The 17,420-nt window shown below is 47.0% G+C and overlaps 3 protein-coding genes across 12 annotated transcripts in view; all 3 read right to left on the bottom strand.

Annotated features, from left to right (window-relative positions):
• Window positions 1–555: 555 nt before the first annotated feature.
• On the bottom strand, window positions 556–6,104 carry prkcsh (protein kinase C substrate 80K-H). Its single transcript, XM_041242037.1, has 11 exons — window positions 6,005–6,104; window positions 4,826–4,939; window positions 4,394–4,510; window positions 3,857–3,952; window positions 3,439–3,496; window positions 2,914–3,161; window positions 2,488–2,572; window positions 2,144–2,222; window positions 1,737–1,823; window positions 1,294–1,437; window positions 556–705 (listed from the first exon to the last, which is right to left on the bottom strand). Exons 2-11 carry the CDS (start codon window positions 4,917–4,919, stop codon window positions 571–573), a joined length of 1,143 nt encoding a protein of 380 aa, XP_041097971.1. The 5' UTR covers window positions 4,920–4,939; window positions 6,005–6,104; the 3' UTR covers window positions 556–570.
• Window positions 6,105–7,078: 974 nt separating this feature from the next.
• On the bottom strand, window positions 7,079–12,591 carry LOC121309142 (zinc finger protein 653-like). 2 transcript variants are annotated; one of them, XM_041242038.1, is made up of 9 exons: window positions 12,255–12,591; window positions 11,832–11,872; window positions 10,407–10,646; window positions 10,114–10,218; window positions 9,685–9,799; window positions 9,467–9,578; window positions 9,160–9,274; window positions 8,284–8,383; window positions 7,079–7,933 (listed from the first exon to the last, which is right to left on the bottom strand). In XM_041242038.1, the coding sequence occupies exons 1-9, from the start codon at window positions 12,566–12,568 to the stop codon at window positions 7,648–7,650; spliced, it is 1,428 nt and encodes a 475-aa protein (XP_041097972.1). In that variant the 5' UTR covers window positions 12,569–12,591; the 3' UTR covers window positions 7,079–7,647. The 2 variants fall into 2 exon arrangements, with proteins under 2 accessions (XP_041097972.1, XP_041097973.1); XM_041242039.1 differs by lacking the exon at window positions 10,114–10,218.
• A 2,207-nt stretch (window positions 12,592–14,798) lies between these two features.
• The window catches only part of LOC121309144 (dedicator of cytokinesis protein 7-like), a 44,288-nt gene continuing 41,666 nt past the window's right edge, over window positions 14,799–17,420 (bottom strand). For all 9 annotated transcript variants that reach the window (XM_041242047.1, XM_041242049.1, XM_041242051.1 and 6 more), the window contains one exon: window positions 14,799–16,733. In XM_041242047.1, the coding sequence (XP_041097981.1) occupies window positions 16,691–16,733 (43 nt within the window). In that variant the 3' untranslated portion in view covers window positions 14,799–16,690. The remainder of the gene's footprint in view (window positions 16,734–17,420) is intronic.

The raw sequence follows: 17,420 nt of genomic DNA, 5'->3' as shown, positions 1-17,420 counted from the left end.
GAATCTCGGGCAGCTTGCTGCTCATCAGCGCCCCCTATAGTCTGCGGGCTTGCCTGTAAGCTGCCCAGGGCTGTGTTGTCCTCCGACGTTGTAGCTCTGGGCTGGCTGCAGGGTGAGTCTGCAGAGTGAAAACAAAGCGGACGGCTGATGGCACACTCTTTGTTTTCGCCGCTCCCGAGTCAGCGCAGGGGGTGGTAGCGGGGAGCTGAGCTTAAAAATAATTGGATATGCCAAATTGGGAGAAACCAATACATTTAGTTTTTGCCAATTATTTTAAAAAAAATAAAATATTTAAAAATTTGAAAAATGCACTGTGCTTGAAAACACGGGCATTGACCGCAGCCCTGTCCGAGTGCAATCCTAATTGCGCCCCTCTGTGGTCAAAACCTGCACCTTGCTCAGGCCTGCCCCCAAGTTAAAACACGCTGGAGACCTGAGCCTACCTCAGCACGATAACAGAAGCTCAAAGAACACACATCATGTGTCAACACAAACAGATTGTGGGCTCCAGTCAGTGGGCTTTCCTGTTTATATGTTATGCGATCGCTCTCTGGTGGATTCTCTGAAACATTACAGTTTCTGTCCATGCCTGGCTGAAAACAAGGATGCTAACATACCATCAATTAGGGCCTGTGTCTCTGCGTTGTACGGAGGCATCTCCTCTTCCTTCTCTGCCTTCTCCGTCTCACTCACAACAGGTGGAATCTACACAGGGGTAGAGGTTAAGGACGGACATGTAAAAAGGCAAATGAATGGATCCTGTTTTAAACACCACTACACACAGCTGTATCAGTTACTATATTGTTTTGAGATTCGGCTTTTATCAGAGAGCTCCTCTAAATCCCTTGTTTCGAAAGATACAGGGTATTAACGCTTGGGACTGCCTCTGCCATGTGGGTGCAGGCATTCGCTGCTGAGCGACAGGCAGGAGATCCAGACGCAGGCTGGAGTTGACACGCCCCCTGCAGGCAAACAGGATTTACTCACCTATCAACACACTGAACACCCGACACGACCAGCAGGGGCAGCGCACGGAGCGCACACACAACAGAGCGCGAAAACTTGGGTGGGATCTCTGGACTAATCTTCTCTGTTCAATAATGAACTTTGCTGAGGAGCTTGATCAGTGCAAATCAACCGAGTTCTAGCGGCAACTTACTATGACACGCTTCTCGTAGAGAGCTGGTTATTTTTAAAGCACGTTACCATAGTTAATCCCCATTATAAAATATCATTATATCATTTACTCGAAAGCGACGCTGGCATTCAGAAAGACGCACGGGCACACGGTACCTTGTCATCGTCCTCTGCATCAATGTCTTCGTCTTCCTCCCCTTCCTCTTCGTCATCCTCCTCCTCCTCCCCTTCCTCTTCAGGCAGGCGTTCGCGGGGGGTGTCCTGGGGGGTGTCGGGCTGGGGAGGGGTCTCTGGTTCAGTCTAGAGACAGAAGGGGAGGCAGCGGTCAGTCTGTCTGTTTGTCAGTTAGGAGTGCGGGCCGGCAGAACTCCTTCTCTCCACACCACTGGAGGAAGTTACCTAGCTAGCGTCTCCCATTCGAAGGATGCAAGCGAGAGGCCAGTTTTAAATCTCAAAATGCAGGCAAATAAAACGGAAAACGCTGGCGGTGGACTGGACTGAAGATGAAGACTGTGGCTGCCCCCAGTTTGGTATTGAACCGAGATTATTATAATTGTTTTAAAGCAGGTCTCCTCTCTCTCTCTCTCTCTCTCTCTCACCTCAGATTGGTATTTGTCTTTGATGCTGGCCCAGACGATGTCCCGGAAAGCAGTCTGGTCTACGTGAGCAGCTTCTCCCAGTATGGTCTGTGAGAGATCAGAGCAAGAGGAGGAGATAATCAACTACAATCCTGCATGCTTTAAAATACACGGCTTAGAACTACAGCACTGTGCTCCACTGGACAGCATCCTTACTAATACAAATCAGACTGATCAAGCCTACATTACACAAGGCTGGAAACTGGAAGAGCAGCTCCTGGACTCCTTGTCAAAGCAACATGAAGATGTTAATGTTTGATTGCAGTAAGAAACAGTTGTAGAAACCAACATGTTAGTTTGAAGTGACAAGAGTTCTTATGTTGGGTTTATTGGTTCTGCTTTGAGGGTTTACTTATCAGAGCTGGTACCTGCGCCTCTGGTTCTGTGAGGGTCCCGTCGGAGTCGGGGTCCAGCTCGAGATGGGTCTGCAGCTCCTCCACCGACACCCTGCCAGGGAGAGACGTTTTTCCAAGCGTTACACACACTGCTGCTGCGCTGCCAAATGCCAGGACCTTGATCCAGACACCGACAAAAGAAGGGATCGCCTCACTGCAGACCACAACAACGCCTCCGCTCTCAAAAGGGACAGCTGCTTTTCAATCCCAACCAACCTCCAAACAGCTTGTTTAAATAACAAAAAGGCAGGTTTCCCTTGATCAGAGGAAAGCGATTCTCCAAATTCAGCAGCTAAAATAAAACAGGGGGGACTCACAATCCGTCCGCGTTGTCATCCAGTTCCAGGAACGCCAAGGCCATTCTGGCTTTGTCCTTTTCCAGCCGGAGGACTTCTTTTTGTTCTGAAAGAAAGAAAGAAATTTAATTACAATAATGCATAAGCTCATGTGCAAATATATCAGAACACCTCAAGATTTATTTATATCCTTTGTGTACCCACTTGCATGAAAACCTCTAGGTGTGAGAATTAATTTTTGCTCAGCAATTATGGACAGAAAATGTCAAAAATGTCAGGCCGCTTTGTAGCTTTAATCAGGCATCTTAAACAACTTCTAAAAAGTCTCCTGCGTTTTACCGTGTGAGGCTCTGTGATCCTTTTCTCTTATTGTTTTAAATGAATTGCATGGGTGTCCTGTTAAAGTCAGGGGGGGATCTGAACGAAGCAGGCCCCAGCAGGACTCACCCTCCCAGGCTTTGTGGTGCTGATCCTTGGCCTCTTTTTCTGGGGCCTCTGCCGCCTCTTTGACTGTCCTCAGCGCCTCCAGCTCGTCCTCCTTGCTATCCTTGCTCTCCTGCAGCTCCGCCAGTTTCCTCCTCTTCTCCTCCTGGCCCTTCTTGGCCTCGTTGATGAGCTGCTGTTTCACCAGGAAGCCCTGCTGAGCGATCACGGCCCTCTGCTGCAGGCTCTCCTTCTCCTTCCTCCCCATCTCCCTGCGAGCAGCAAAACAGAGTCAGATACACTGCGCACCTGTCACCTTGGGAAGCCAGACACCATGCACACTGCGCATCTGTCATCTTGGGAACCCGGAGGGCAAGCCCAGAAGCCCCCCCCCCCCAAAAGCAAATTTATCAATTAATAGATCCTTAATTCTCAAGTGAAGATTGAGTGTAGAGTGCCCTCTTGTGGCAGAAATGTGTGAGGTTTAGCCATTTTCACAGAGTCGCTGCGCGAATTACAAAGACTGACCGTTTTGCATCGTCCACTTACTTGCAAGTGTTCTCACACACAAAACCACTGTTGTACTCATCTGTGGCATCACAGCAATCTGAAGAAAGAAACCAAGAAAGAAAGAAATTAGGTCGGCAGGGCAATCCAGGGTTCACCGCGCACCAGCGCCCCCTGTGGGCGATAGGGCGCCTGTGGCTCTGCAGTGGAGTCGCCAGATCTGTGTTGTCCTCCGACACTATAGGCCTGGTGGCCTCGCAGTGCAAAAACTGACGGGTAGTGGGCATCCTGTTCTATGCAAATCGGTGTTTTTTTTCCCCACTCAAACAAAACCAGCTGTGTGCAAAGTAAGTGTCCCAAGCACCCGATTCGCTAAGCCTGCCTTGGCGGAAGCGAGCATCGTGTCAGGTCCTGCAAACCAGCCTGTTCTACTAGTGAAGTCAATGCTGGCGTCTCTTACCACAGATGCCGTCGTTGACCCGGGAGGATGGAATGTACTGTGGTCTGTGCCCCGCGTTGGTGCAGTGGAAGTTGCCACGGGGGCAGGCAGACGTTCCTGGAAGTGAAAAAGACAGGAGTTGAGATCCGGGTCAAAGCGCACGCTGAAAACGTATTTATTTTTTTTAAATAAATCTCTTTAAGCTATCATTACAGACAAAGTTTTTTACCATCCATTTCCACCCCCCACCTCCCTCGTTCAATTTGGAACATGCAGACGCAGCAGGTCAGCGCTGAGATTCCTTGCGTATTTTTGTAATCGGATATTTCTCAAACACAACATCACAGATTAACCCCTGCATCTCAATACGCGTTGAAATCGTTTCAGCTAGGCTTGAAACAAAACCTCAAGTACAGCTTCGACTGTATCTGAAAGCAATCGTTAACCTAGAGCAGTACTAGAGAGCAGGTTTTAACACAATGCATCTCTGCTCAAACACACGTTTCTTTAAAATAAAAATCATTTTTTTAATCCTGCACGCGGCTCTGAGTCGCTCACCTGGCTCGTCCGAGCTGTCTTTGCAGTCACAGTAATCATCGTTGACCCGGTCAAAGGGAATGGTCCGAGATCCATCGAGGCAGGTGAAGGGCTTCGACTGGTCATAGAAGTGCCGGTCTATCAGGGAGCAAACCAGACCGGTCAGCGGGCATCGGACTCAGCTGAATTTACTAAAACGCATCCACAGCAGGACTGGACATGTTTAATAACTTTGAAATGAAGCCGCAACGCCAACACCCTCGTGGGAAGCCCTTAATTAAGAATTATTGTGACAGTTTAAGAGGACGCACCTGGGCTTGTTACCTATACACACTGTGGCTAATCAAGCTTGCGTTTATACCTGGAGTCCATCCCTCGCATTTAAACGTTTGCATGCATGCTGTACGCTCGTTCTCAGCGGGGGTCTGTCTCCTGGGAGGTTTTGATACTCACTGGACAGCGACACCCCCCTGGGTCTCTGGATCTCCACAGCAACCGCCAATGAAAAACTCAGGAACAGCGAGAGCGTGAGATAAACACTGGCCATCTTCCAAGTGTGAACAGCACCTGCAACACACACACACACACACAGTGACACACACGCCCACTGCATCGCCTGTAACAATAAACTACTATGAGTGCTACCTCACAACTGGAGCACAAAACCCTTTAGATTATACCTGATCCTCCCCACTCTAAATAATGCCTGGTCAATATGCTATAGTACCAGGTGACTGTCATTAACTAACAATGCCCAGTTAAGAGTTGTTACTATGAACAGATATGACGCTGGGCAATGCATTACACATATAACAGACACAGGAGTTTTATTATCTCTTTCTCTCGTGTGTGTGTGTGTGTATATTATATATAATTGTAATGCATTTACGTCAATGGGGAAATTCCCCTATGCTATCAAACAGAGAAATGTATTACATATCAAATACATAATGTTTTGTTTTGTTTTTTCATTATTATTACATGCTGGTTTGTATGTTCTGTTTTTGGATACGCAGCATTAATAAAAGGCATTTTACCGAGAGGTTTGTAAGAGTGCCTTGGTTTCTGGTGATTTGCCTGATGGATTAAGTCTATCCAACGGATTTAAAAGGTATGTTTTCCACCTGGATTTCTTACTTTAAGAAACCGTTGACTGCAAAGAGCACATTTAAAATACACAGATAAATAAATGCATCGTGCAGCGTGGTATATTTTGGAGCAATTAACTGAACGGCATCATCTCGGTGCTGATTATTCCCAATCACATCCGGTCTCGCAGAAGTTCAAGTTTATTTTATTTTAATTTATAGTTTATTTATTTTTATTTATAGCGCGTTTTCTGCAGAACCTCAAATAGCGGCTAGCTAACTTGCACGCTGATATAACTGAGAGATGCATTGTGCTAAAGGACATTACACTGCAATGAAAGGTGATCTTTGTACACCACAGGCGTGCATCGTTGCAAAGAGAGACTTTTCAGCTCAAGCACCCAACATGTAACTCAATAGCGCATGTGCATGTACAAATACATTGCGGTTAAAACTGGGTCTGGCTTAAAAACTTCATATCATACAGCAAAATGTATACATTACACCAAATTATAAAGGTTTAAGAAAACAGAATCATACTCACCTTTTCCGATTCACGACTGCACTCCAGGAAATGACGTCACGCATTCAGGCTGGGCTGGAAGAAGCTTATTGGTGGCGATGGAGGTTTGGTGTGGCATCATGGGAGTTGTAGTTCGCATGATTGCGTTGAAATAAAGCACGACTTTTCTATTTGTAGTTTAATAAATTGCATGCTGTTGTAACACAGCCCAGACGGGTTCAAGTAAAGTCCGTAATCCAACACGGACAGAACCGGACAAAACACACTATACACTGACGGGTGGGAAGCAGCAACGTCACCTGTTAAACTGTGCAAAAATGTGTGTTTGTTACAGTGAGAGCTCCGGGTCACACACGTCACCAGATTCGCCGTGTCTGTGGGGCTCGGTTTAGATTCGGGAAACCCGCATGAAACCGGCTTGTGATGCAGCCTGACACCCGACCTCGTCTGAGCCCGAACCCGAATTTACCGCGGCTAGCCGTGCCGTGCCGTGCCGTGCCGTGCCTCTTTGAAAAACAGCGCTTGCATGATCTTACTGTTGCACACCCAGCGCAATGCATTCGGGACAATGGAAGCAGCCCACTAGTGTAAATTACTGTGCCCCACGCCCTTCGCTCACAATTTCTGAATTAACAGATTTTTAAATCTTTACGTACAACTACACCTGCAGCGAAAGTGCTTTATACACCTAACAATAAAAACACAGCTTCGCTTGTTTCCTCTTTAAAAAAAAAATAAACTGCATTAAAAAAAACAGCACCCTCGGTAGTCATGACACCGAGACATATCCACAGCTCTTGTGAAGCGCTTTGTGACAGTGGTCCGCTCTGAAAGGCGCTATATAAAAATAAAGACGTGATTATATTATTCTGTATATTGCATTCGCTCGTCCAAATACAGCCGGCTTCCTCGGCCGGTGTTGGATCCCAGCTGCAACAGCAGACATCGCGGAATATTTGCATCGTTTTCGGGAACGTACGAAGCATTTGATCGGCGAAAGAAGAGTTTCAACATTTTGTCGCAATACCTAGAAATGTTGAAAAAAGAAAACGCGCCTGGCTAACAAAAAAACAAATTCTTATGAAAATATATATTTTTTATTTTTTTTAAACAACTGCAATGTGCTGTAGATCTGTACACAAGACGTACCCGACAAACCCCACTTTAGTGATACTATTGCTTGGCGCTCTTCTGCAAGCCTTCCCAGTGGAAACGTTTGCCTTTTCATTTATTAGCTTTCCTTTTCATTTTTCTACTGAATGCTCAGCAGTTCCGGATGTCAGTACTGTCTTTCCCGTGTCTTTAGGGGGCTGGAGAGGGGCTCTGCATGGTAACAATGAAAAGGATGCTTTGCACGATGGGGAGAATACTGTCTTGGCAGGGGGGGACGGGAGGGGGGGTCTCCTAGGATTCGGAAGGGGCTGTGCATGTCCCCCCTCCCCTCTCGCTCGGTGCTCTCTGGATGTCTCCTAGGATTCGGAGGGGGCTGTGCGTGCTCCCCCTCCCCTCTCGCTCGGTGCTCTCTGGATGTCTCCTAGGATTCGGAGGGGGCTGTGCGTGCCCCCCCTCCCCTCTCGCTCGGTGCTCTCTGGATGTCTCCTAGGATTCGGAGGGGGCTGTGCGTGCCCCCCCTCCCCTCTCGCTCGGTGCTCTCTGGATGTCTCCTAGGATTCGGAGGGGGCTGTGCGTGCCCCCCCTCCCCTCTCGCTCGGTGCTCTCTGGATGTCTCCTGGGATTCGGAGGGGGCTGTGCGTGCCCCCCCTCCCCTCTCGCTCGGTGCTCTCTGGATGGCTCTTTAGCTTGTGGAACTTCACGCTCTCCACTTTCTCGAACCCTTTTCCGCAGAGCTCGCAGCTATAGTCGTACTGCGCAGCAGGGGGCGTGTGCTTTTTCTTCATGTGCCAGTTGAGAGAAGCCCGCTGGCGGCACTGGAACCCACAGTACTGGCACCTGAATAAGATGAGGAAGGAGGGGGGGGGAGAAAGAGGGAGGGGGAGAGAGAGAGATTGGGAAAAGGCTTACATTTCTGTGTATCAAATGCATGACTTTTTAGCAGTTGTTTAGATGCCTGATTCTAGCACAAAGCGGTCTGACATTTTCACACAGGAGTGTTTCTCTATCCCCGATTACTGATCTGAAAATGTAAATTCTCAGCCCCTGAGGATTTCATGCAGGCAGGGGTGTAAAGGACACACATGTCCAATCTGTTGTAATAAATGGGCACACCGCTGTCTGAGTGCAGCCCCCCCCCCCCGGTCCCCTGTGGTTGGAGTGGAGACACAGACAGACCCTCTACTCACTGCAGTGGGGTCTCTCCTGTGTGAGTTCTCTGATGCACCTCCAGGTGGTTCTTGCGTTTGAAAGATTTGTCACAAAGCGGGCAGGTGAAATCCCGGGCCTCTAGAAACAGCAGCAGAACACGTCAGAGCACAGCGCCGGCAAAACTTCTGCTTGGTAAACTTTCTTTAAAAAAAAAAAAAAGCACAAGGCTTGAAAATGCCGTTTTCGTACATTTTGCTGTGCCAGCACTCTCCTGTTTGAGATGTTTGCAATCGAGCTGGTACAGAACTGTTTAGCGGGCTATCCTTGGCAAAATCCCAAAATGACCTTCACATTGTAAATTGTTAATTGCCTCCAGAACTGCTAATAATCTCCCTGGCGGTTCTAAGTTTCCTAAAGTTAGTATGGAAAAGGCATTCACTTTTCTTGCTCCAAGGTCTCAGGATGAACTGAAACTTAGTGTTTTAATATCTCTAAAGGAATCTATGTAGCGGAGATGTGTTGTTGTTTGGGCTGGTGTTCTAAATAGGTTTTTTGTGATGTTATTTGTTTAACTTGTTTGTATTGCCTGTGCTCATTTGAATGTGTATTTTGTTTTCTATGATATATCCCCCTTCTTGACCCGGTCTCCCTTGATAAAAGAGATTGTAATAATAAAATCATTAGAAATCTCTCCTGCTGGAGCTTCACCCATTCCAGGTTTCACTAAGAGCTTGATCAGCCACACAGGTAACAAGCTCAGGTGCGTGTGTCCTATTAAACTCCTAGTAGTAAAACCAGGAACGGATCACACTGCTATGAGACGGGAGTCTTATTTCCATCCCTGAACTGCTTAGAATGAGAAAAAAAATAGGACAGCAACACAAAAAGGTCTTGAATGAAAAATCAGAGTTTACCTGAGTGAGTCACCATGTGGCGTTGAAGATGGTTGAGCAGGTAGAATTTCTTCCCACACCCAGGATGGGAGCAGACCTCCGTCCTGCCCTTCTTGTGAACGATGTTCACGTGGTTCTGAAAGAAAAGGCGGGAGATTTGAGCTGGCAGCCGGGGGAGAGGGGAGGGAGCTGGTTTCACACTCTCCATACATGGGACTCCAAGCTGGGCACCAGGGCGATTAGCTGATCACAATGTAAAAGCCACATGGCAATCAATAATCAATCTACGAGGGAGTGTTGCCTCTTTATCCAAAATCACCGCACTCACCCTGTAGCTTTTGACTGTGACGTAGACCTGGCTGCAGCCCTCGTACGGGCAACGAAACGTCTTGACTGTGCCGTCCGACTCGATGTACAGCCCCGGGCCGTGTCTCCTTGTCCTAAGAGAGAACAAACAGACAGGATCTTTGAAAGAGGTCAAGACACAGCTGCAGCAGGCAACAGGCGGGTCCATCCAGAGGCCCGCTGCGTTTCTCCACTGGGTACCTCAGCGGCGCCTGGTCTTGTGATTCAATGGTGTTGATACAGTCCGAGCTGCAGTCAGAGCTATCCGCCTCAATCGAACCCGGGCTTTCACACGCAGGCCGCTTGGCGTCGGCTTCTGCAACGAAAAAACAGAAAACAGCTTTGGAATACAGAAAAGATCTAGACAGAGTGCCCCCTCCCTCCCTCCCTCCCCAGTGTACCGCTTTTTGATATCTGATTGTATCATGGTTGCACAGCTCAGCTTGGAAAATATAGTTTCGCTATTGCAGCTTTGCAGGTCTGAGCTCTGCATATATATCCTCTACCCCCAAGTTACACACTTGTAAAATCCCTGCAGTCTAATCTAATCAGTCGAAATGGTTCGCTTCCCTGCACTAATCCAGTCTTTACAAGTCGGAGGGAGGCTGTGCATGAGTTCAGTCCTGTTACCTTGAGTGCAGCTGTGTGACTGTGCTAGCGGTGCTGAACTGTATGAAACAGCAGCACCCTGACACTGGTGTGGCTGGTTCACTGTGGCAGCGTCCTGGACCAGAACTGGAAGAGAATGGGAACCAGTACAAGGTTTACTGGCTGATCAAGTCAAACTGAAGCTCAACGGAAAGGAATCATTACGAACACAAATCCAAGTGTGAGGGAGGGAGCAGTCCAGTCTCCGTGCCTCAATTACCACTACACTGCTCCTGTGCTGGAAGCTGTTATATTTTTGGTGAGATGTGTTGTACCTTTCTTGGTTGTTCCCACACTGTCGGTGTGGCTCTCGTTCTCCGAGTCGCTGGCCTCCCTGTCCGGTGAGGAGAGGTGCTGGTGGAAGCGGTGTCCTCCCTGGCACTGCCACACCGCGCTGGCGGAGAAGCCCAGTCCCGGCTCCAGGGATCGGAGCTGCGGCTCGTGAGGGCAGGTCAGCCGGTGAGCCTCGTACCAGCTCACCAGGCTCTGCAGACAGTTCACATCACACTGCTCCCCTGCAGGAGAGACACTCACTGTGAGAACAGAAACCACTTCACACTGCACAGCTCCCCCTGCAGGAGACACACTCACTGTGAGAACAGAAACCACTTCACATTGCACAGCGCCCCCTGCAGGAGACACACTCACTGTGAGAACAGAAACCACTTCACATTGCACAGCAGAAACCCCCCTGCAGGAGACACACTCACTGTGAGAACAGAAACCACTTCACATTGCACAGCGCCCCCTGCAGGAGACACACTCACTGTGAGAACAGAAACCACTTCACATTGCACAGCTCCCCCTGCAGGAGACACACTCACTGTGAGAACAGAAACCACTTCACATTGCACAGCTCCCCCTGCAGGAGACACACTCACTGTGAGAACAGAAACCACTTCACATTGCACAGCTCCCCCTGCAGGAGACACACTCACTGTGAGAACAGAAACCACTTCACATTGCACAGCGCCCCCTGCAGGAGACACACTCACTGTGAGAACAGAAACCACTTCACATTGCACAGCTCCCCCTGCAGGAGACACACTCACTGTGAGAACAGAAACCACTTCACATTGCACAGCGCCCCCTCACTCACTGTGAGAACAGCACCCCAGAAACCACTTCACATTGCACAGCTCCCCCTGCAGGAGACGCACTCACTGTGAGAACAGAAACCACTTCACATTGCACAGCTCCCCCTGCAGGAGACACACTCACTGTGAGAACAGAAACCACTTCACATTGCACAGCGCCCCCTGCAGGAGACACACTCACTGTGAGAACAGAAACCACTTCACATTGCACAGCGCCCCCTGCAGGAGACACACTCACTGTGAGAACAGAAACCACTTCACATTGCACAGCGCCCCCTGCAGGAGACACACTCACTGTGAGAACAGAAACCACTTCACATTGCACAGCTCCCCCTGCAGGAGACACACTCACTGTGAGAACAGAAACCACTTCACATTGCACAGCGCCCCCTGCAGGAGACACACTCACTGTGAGAACAGAAACCACTTCACATTGCACAGCGCCCCCTGCAGGAGACACAGAGCAATCACACACTGTGAGAACATATTAAAAAGTGGTTCATTATCTCGTATCATTAAAAAAAAAATAAAAAAAAATTGATGTTTAGATAAATTACATTTTGGTGTAAAAACTTGTATAAATCGAATCTACAGGTGACTTACCTTGTGGTTTCCCATTATATATATCCCATATCAGCTGTTTTCTAAAAAAAAAAAAAATGATTTTAGGTCTGCAGAACAGACACACGAATAATAAAAAACCCGACAGACAGTGAGACTATGAGCTATTTTCTTTATCCTGATACAGAAGTCTGCAGGTGGCACAAGCTTCCACCTCATAAAGGAAAGATGAAGCCGCAGAATTTAGTCTGCAGTCATGCATTTAAACAAGACCCCCGCTGCTTAGCTGTTTGATCCATTACTGGTTTTACTTGGAGTTTAATAAGACACGCTGCGGCTAATCAAGCTCGTTGCAAAACCTGGAATGGGTGGCACCGCTATGCAACAGGAGTCTGACTGCAGTCTCTGTGTTTGACAGCAGAATGCTATACTGCGAAGGGGGCTCGCATCAGGGCTGGCTCTCACCCGTGTTTCTCCCGGTAAGTCTCCCCGTATCTGCCCTCCAGTTTGATGAGGTACCCTGCAAGCTCACTGTCACTCCAACACGGGGTGCGCCGCCTCAGTTCGCACCAGAGCCGGTGCGTCTCCCCGAGGTAAACCCGCCGCGCATCGTACTTCTTTCGCCCCTTCATTCGCCGCGGCGTGCGGGCCCAGTCGGGGAGGCGGGGCCGGCCTCGGGGCCGGTTCAGGTAATCATAAACCGGCCGGACCGAGTCCCGGTCCAGCGTCACCTCCACCGAGCAGGACGCCTCTTCTTTGACAGCGCGATTCTCTGCCATTTTGAAAGCGGTAAAGATCTGGCTGTGACCTTACCGGAAGTGAGACGCGCTTGCCATGTGTTTGATCGAAGTGTCCGATGTGACCTCACCGGAAGCGCTGCGGTCCGCTCCCTCTTGTGGGCTCAAGCCCTGCGAATTGGGTTCAGCAGACTTTAGAGTTCGTATTTATTCACGGCGTTTGCTGCTGATTTCATAAGGATGTATCTGTTTTATAATGCATATATAAACCTACGTGTTTTCAACTTATTGGCTCAGAATTATTTCTGTTTAAAAAAGTGTCAGTCGGGGGAGGCGTGAACATAAGAACATAAGAAAGTTTACAAACGAGAGGAGGCCATTCGGCCCATCTTGCTCTTTGTTAGCAAATTATCAAGCAGCTTCTTTCCCAGTAATCACATTACAGTTGGTTCCAGAGGTAAAAAAGTGTCTCCTATTTTCTGTTCTGAATGCCCCTTTTTCTAATCTCCATTTGTGACTTGTTTCTTTTTTCAGGCTGAAAAAGTCCCTTGGGTCGACACTGTCAATACCTTTTAGAATTTTGAATGCTTGAAGCGTAGTCTTCTTTGTTCAAGACTGAACAGATTCAATTCTTTTAGCCTGTCTGCATATGACATGCCTTTTAAGCCCGGAATAATTCTGGTCGCTCTTCTTTGCACTCTTTCTAGAGCAGCAATATCTTTTTGCTGCTCTGTTACTTTGTTGGGGGGAAAAAAAACACAACACATTTTCATATACAGTATTTTTTATTACCCCAAGAAGCACCAAATTAAAAAAATATCAGAACGCAGACTGTATTTTTTTATGCAATTTGATGCACTGCGTTTTAGACGTGTGCGGTTTGCAGAATTAGAGCAGCTTGGCTTTCAAGCGAGGACAATGTCGCCCTAACGGGTCAATGGCATTTTAAATGCTAAAACATTTTAAATACTTCGCCTGTGCTTGTAATTAAGCAGAACAGGGCACGGCTGCGTGAACCGAAGGCCAGACAGTCCCGGAGCGCGTGTTTTGGAGAGAGAGAGAAAGAAAAATATATATAATTACAAAATCAACAGAGCATTATTTTAGCTGAATGGTCCGTGGACCGTGGTGTGGGCTTTCCGACAGGGTCGATTCGGAACTGTGAAAACACGTGTGTTTTTTCCCCAATACAAAATACATCCAAACTACGTTGGTAACACTGTACTGTATTAAATACGAAATACAATTGCATTTCGAAAATGCAATTTGAAATTACAGAAGTACTTTAGTAAAACAAACCATCTGGAAATGAGTCTGTTTGGTCAGTAAGTGCACGGAAACAAAAGACACTAGACAAGTTTCAAGTTAAGAGAACATGCCGCGGGCTTGTTTCAAGCCCAATTCCGCTTATTATAAGCGGACCTGGCAACATGAGTAGTGCACATGCGCAGTAGCAGCCGGCGGTCAGTTTAAGAATATTTGGCTGGAGCGCAGGCGGGCCAAGACAAGAGTCTAGCACAGCGTGTTACTTTGTTGGGGGGAAAAAAAACACAACACATTTAAGATCTTTTAAATATTAAAATAACATATTTTTCGTCATTTTCTTCAAAATAACATTTTCAAAACGGTTCCACTGGACAGTGCTTCTACCACTGAGGATGGCTCCCTGCACCCCACCTGCATCTGAGGTGTCAACACCCCAAAATTTTGGCCACTGGCCACTACATTTTGATAGATATCTGGTGAAATATTATACCAATAGCCGACATCAACCCTCGCTCCAAACCCGACCCTTTATTATTAAAGAATTCGTTAAGTAGTCTTTGAAAAACCAAGCTCTTTCATGGAAGTGGGCTAATTGCTGTTTTCCTTGGACTTGGGTTCAAATCCAGAAGAGGTCCTTACTTTTTTAAATAATTGGTTCAGTTTTAATATCATGATAAACCAGTTAAACAATATTTCAGAAAAGGGGATCACACACACTTGTAATTTGTTGGTTGTGAAGTGAAACCGGCTCTCAAGAGGATCAAAGTCTTGCCTCGCTCCCAGCTGAGCCAGCCAGAGTGCTGCTTCATGCCACTGTGAAATGCACACCAGTACTGGGATGAGCTCTTTGTAGACTGTGTTGGGGCTGAAACGCTTACTGGGTAAGATTTCAGACTCGCTTCTACTGTGTCTTTCACACCTTACTGTTCAACGCCATCCTTACTGGGAGGAGGAAGAACATACCTTGATGAAGGAATCGATAACAATGAAAAAGGCAGATACACAATTAAAACAAGGTCGTTTTTATTACAAAGCAGGAACTGCAGAAAAAACAGATCAAAATAAAAACATTCAAAAATAAATAAAATTTAAATGAATGTAATTTTTCAGCAGTCAAAAGTGGTAATGCACACGGGTACAGTATTATATGTGTTTTAAACCACAAGCAAGCGAAGGATAATGAAGACACTGGGAGTTACTTCAGTGGGGTCGTGTCAGGAGTTTAATAATATTGTTTTCGCTGTCTCCCATTCACAGTGCAACTGACTCCAGGTAATAAAAAAGACACGTCTTGTGTCACAACAAAACCGTGCAACAGAAATCTCTCCGGGCCCCGCATATATACATCATCATGCACCTGCAAATCAAAGCACAGGGCTTTGTTGTGCAATACAAGATGCCTGCTGTTCTTCCCAAATTCAGCTGGTCCCCTGATATCACGCAGTCCCCCGCGGGAGCAGTGGAATGCGTCTCCGGGTCGTTCTTTGTTAAAAGGATAACGTAAATTAGTGTCCTGGACAGAAACAAAAAATAAAATCTAAAAAACTAAATCTCTACAACATAAATGGAAATGTTGTGAGTAATCTGGCCCCCCTTGTGACATAACTTCAGGTATCAGTTTCTTAAAAACAAAACTAAAACTACCAGTAAAAGTGACTCTTCTTCACAGCGCACAGTGTGATGTGAGAACACACACAGTTGGGGGTCTCCATGTATTAATTTGCGTCAGACTCCTTCGTTCTCTAGAGCAGTAAAGGCGGTACATCATCGCGTTCCAGCGAACGCCGGACGCTATCAACTGACGCTGTAGGAGAAAGTCACTCTGATTCTCTTTCCCAGTTTACCGTTTCGTTATTCCTACAATGCAGCCTGGAGTGTGAATGCACCTCCGTGCCCAGCACTTCACAATCAAGCCAAGTCAAGTTAGTTAGACTCAAGTTTTGCCCTGTTCATTTTTTTTTCCCCAAACAGTTTTAGAAATGTTTTTCCAGTTAATATCTGGTTTGCACGCAACGCGTGGCTGAATCCGTGCAGCGTCGTGATCTTACGGAGAAACACCTCTCTGTCCAGAACCTGGCTCAAACCATAGCGTGTGCCGTGCCTGTACACAGTTACTGCGCTTTTATGAGACCAGGGTAGTGCTGTGGGCCACGCAGGTCTGGAAACGGACGGTCCCCTGAAGCAAGCAAGGTAAATCAGAACTAAAACATTTTTTCTTCAGCAAAATGGACGGTTTAAAAAGAACAAGCAAGCAGGTATTTCACTATATAATACAGCTGCATTAATCATCAACCTGGTTTTATATATCAGACTAATGTGTTAAGTGAAAGCTTCACAAATTCACCTTGCAGTACAGATTACATATGCAGTGTGTACACACACACACACTCTCTCTTGTCTATGGTATAGCTGGCTTTGGACTGGATTGCAGGATGGTATATAATTTGCACGGGCAAGCAAGCTAGGAACCCTGATTAGTAAAATGTTTCAGGACTTTGTGGGGATTTCAACAGGCAGGGACGGAGGATGGAATCTCCATTTGGATTTCAGAATGAGAATGAAGACGAGTCTGTGTTCCAATCATCCGCAACATTCTGAGACAACGACCTGCGTGTTCAGGGCGCTCTGAATACGTGTGCCTCACACAAGGAGACTGCAATGATCAGGCAGTGGCTGAAGCAATACAAAAATACTGGACTCTCTTTCCTACTTCAAAAATAGGCACTTTTACACAGACCCTGAATACTTTCCCAGCTGCGATTCAATAAAATAAAGGAAATTTCTTTAAAAAAAATGTTTCCTTCCGTTACCTTTTCATTACACCCCCCCCCCCCCAAAAAAAAAAAAAATTAGTCCTTCAATCATAGTTTAAATAAGTGTCGGCCAGTGTTTTCTTTCTCAACCCTCCACTCTGCGAAGGCTCGATCTGCTGAAGGAGTTCCTACAGAAGAAAAGGGGGAAAAAAATGTGTTTTAGGACAAACTTTCGCTTGGATACAGAAGCAGTGAATGATGACAGGAAGACCTCCTGGTTCTGCTGTTTTAGTTTCATTTCCTCCCAGCTGATTCGTCCCAGAACTAATCCCAGTGCACCCCCTTGCCGTGTCGGACCTGGATAACAACTACATTCCCTTTTGCATATCAACCCCCGGAAGAGGTGGAATTCTCTCCATCGCAGTACGAAGCCGGAATCCGACCCTTCTCTGGTTTTGCGGATCGCATTTGGGAATTGCTTAGAACCTCCTGCCAGCGCTCCTACTTCAGTCCCTACTATAGCTGCGTGTCTTATTTGCTCTGTTCTTTGATCTCTGTGTGCTGCTGATTTAAGTTTGAACCGCACACTGTTTGTGCTTGTAATTGTCTTTTCGTTGTTTTTCAGGACCCCCTTGCAAACGAGGGGTAAATCTCCTGGTTAAATAAACTCCCGGTTTGGGAACAGCTGACTGCACCTCTGCTCCAACTCTGACCCTTTATCTGTTTCACTTTGACGTGAGAGTCGGACAGCAACACAACTACCTTGAAGAAACAGACACAGCCACAGGAAGCAGCAAGTTTGTTCAGTAAATCGGTGACTTCGATTCTCCTGCTTTAATCCTAACTTGTCAAATCTTCGTTCATACTGTATTTTG

Source organism: Polyodon spathula, unplaced genomic scaffold (genome assembly GCF_017654505.1).
Source record: "Polyodon spathula isolate WHYD16114869_AA unplaced genomic scaffold, ASM1765450v1 scaffolds_900, whole genome shotgun sequence".
Taxonomy (NCBI): domain Eukaryota; kingdom Metazoa; phylum Chordata; class Actinopteri; order Acipenseriformes; family Polyodontidae; genus Polyodon; species Polyodon spathula.
The sequence above is the reverse complement of the archived record's forward strand: the minus strand, read 5'-3'. Positions and strand labels throughout refer to the sequence as shown.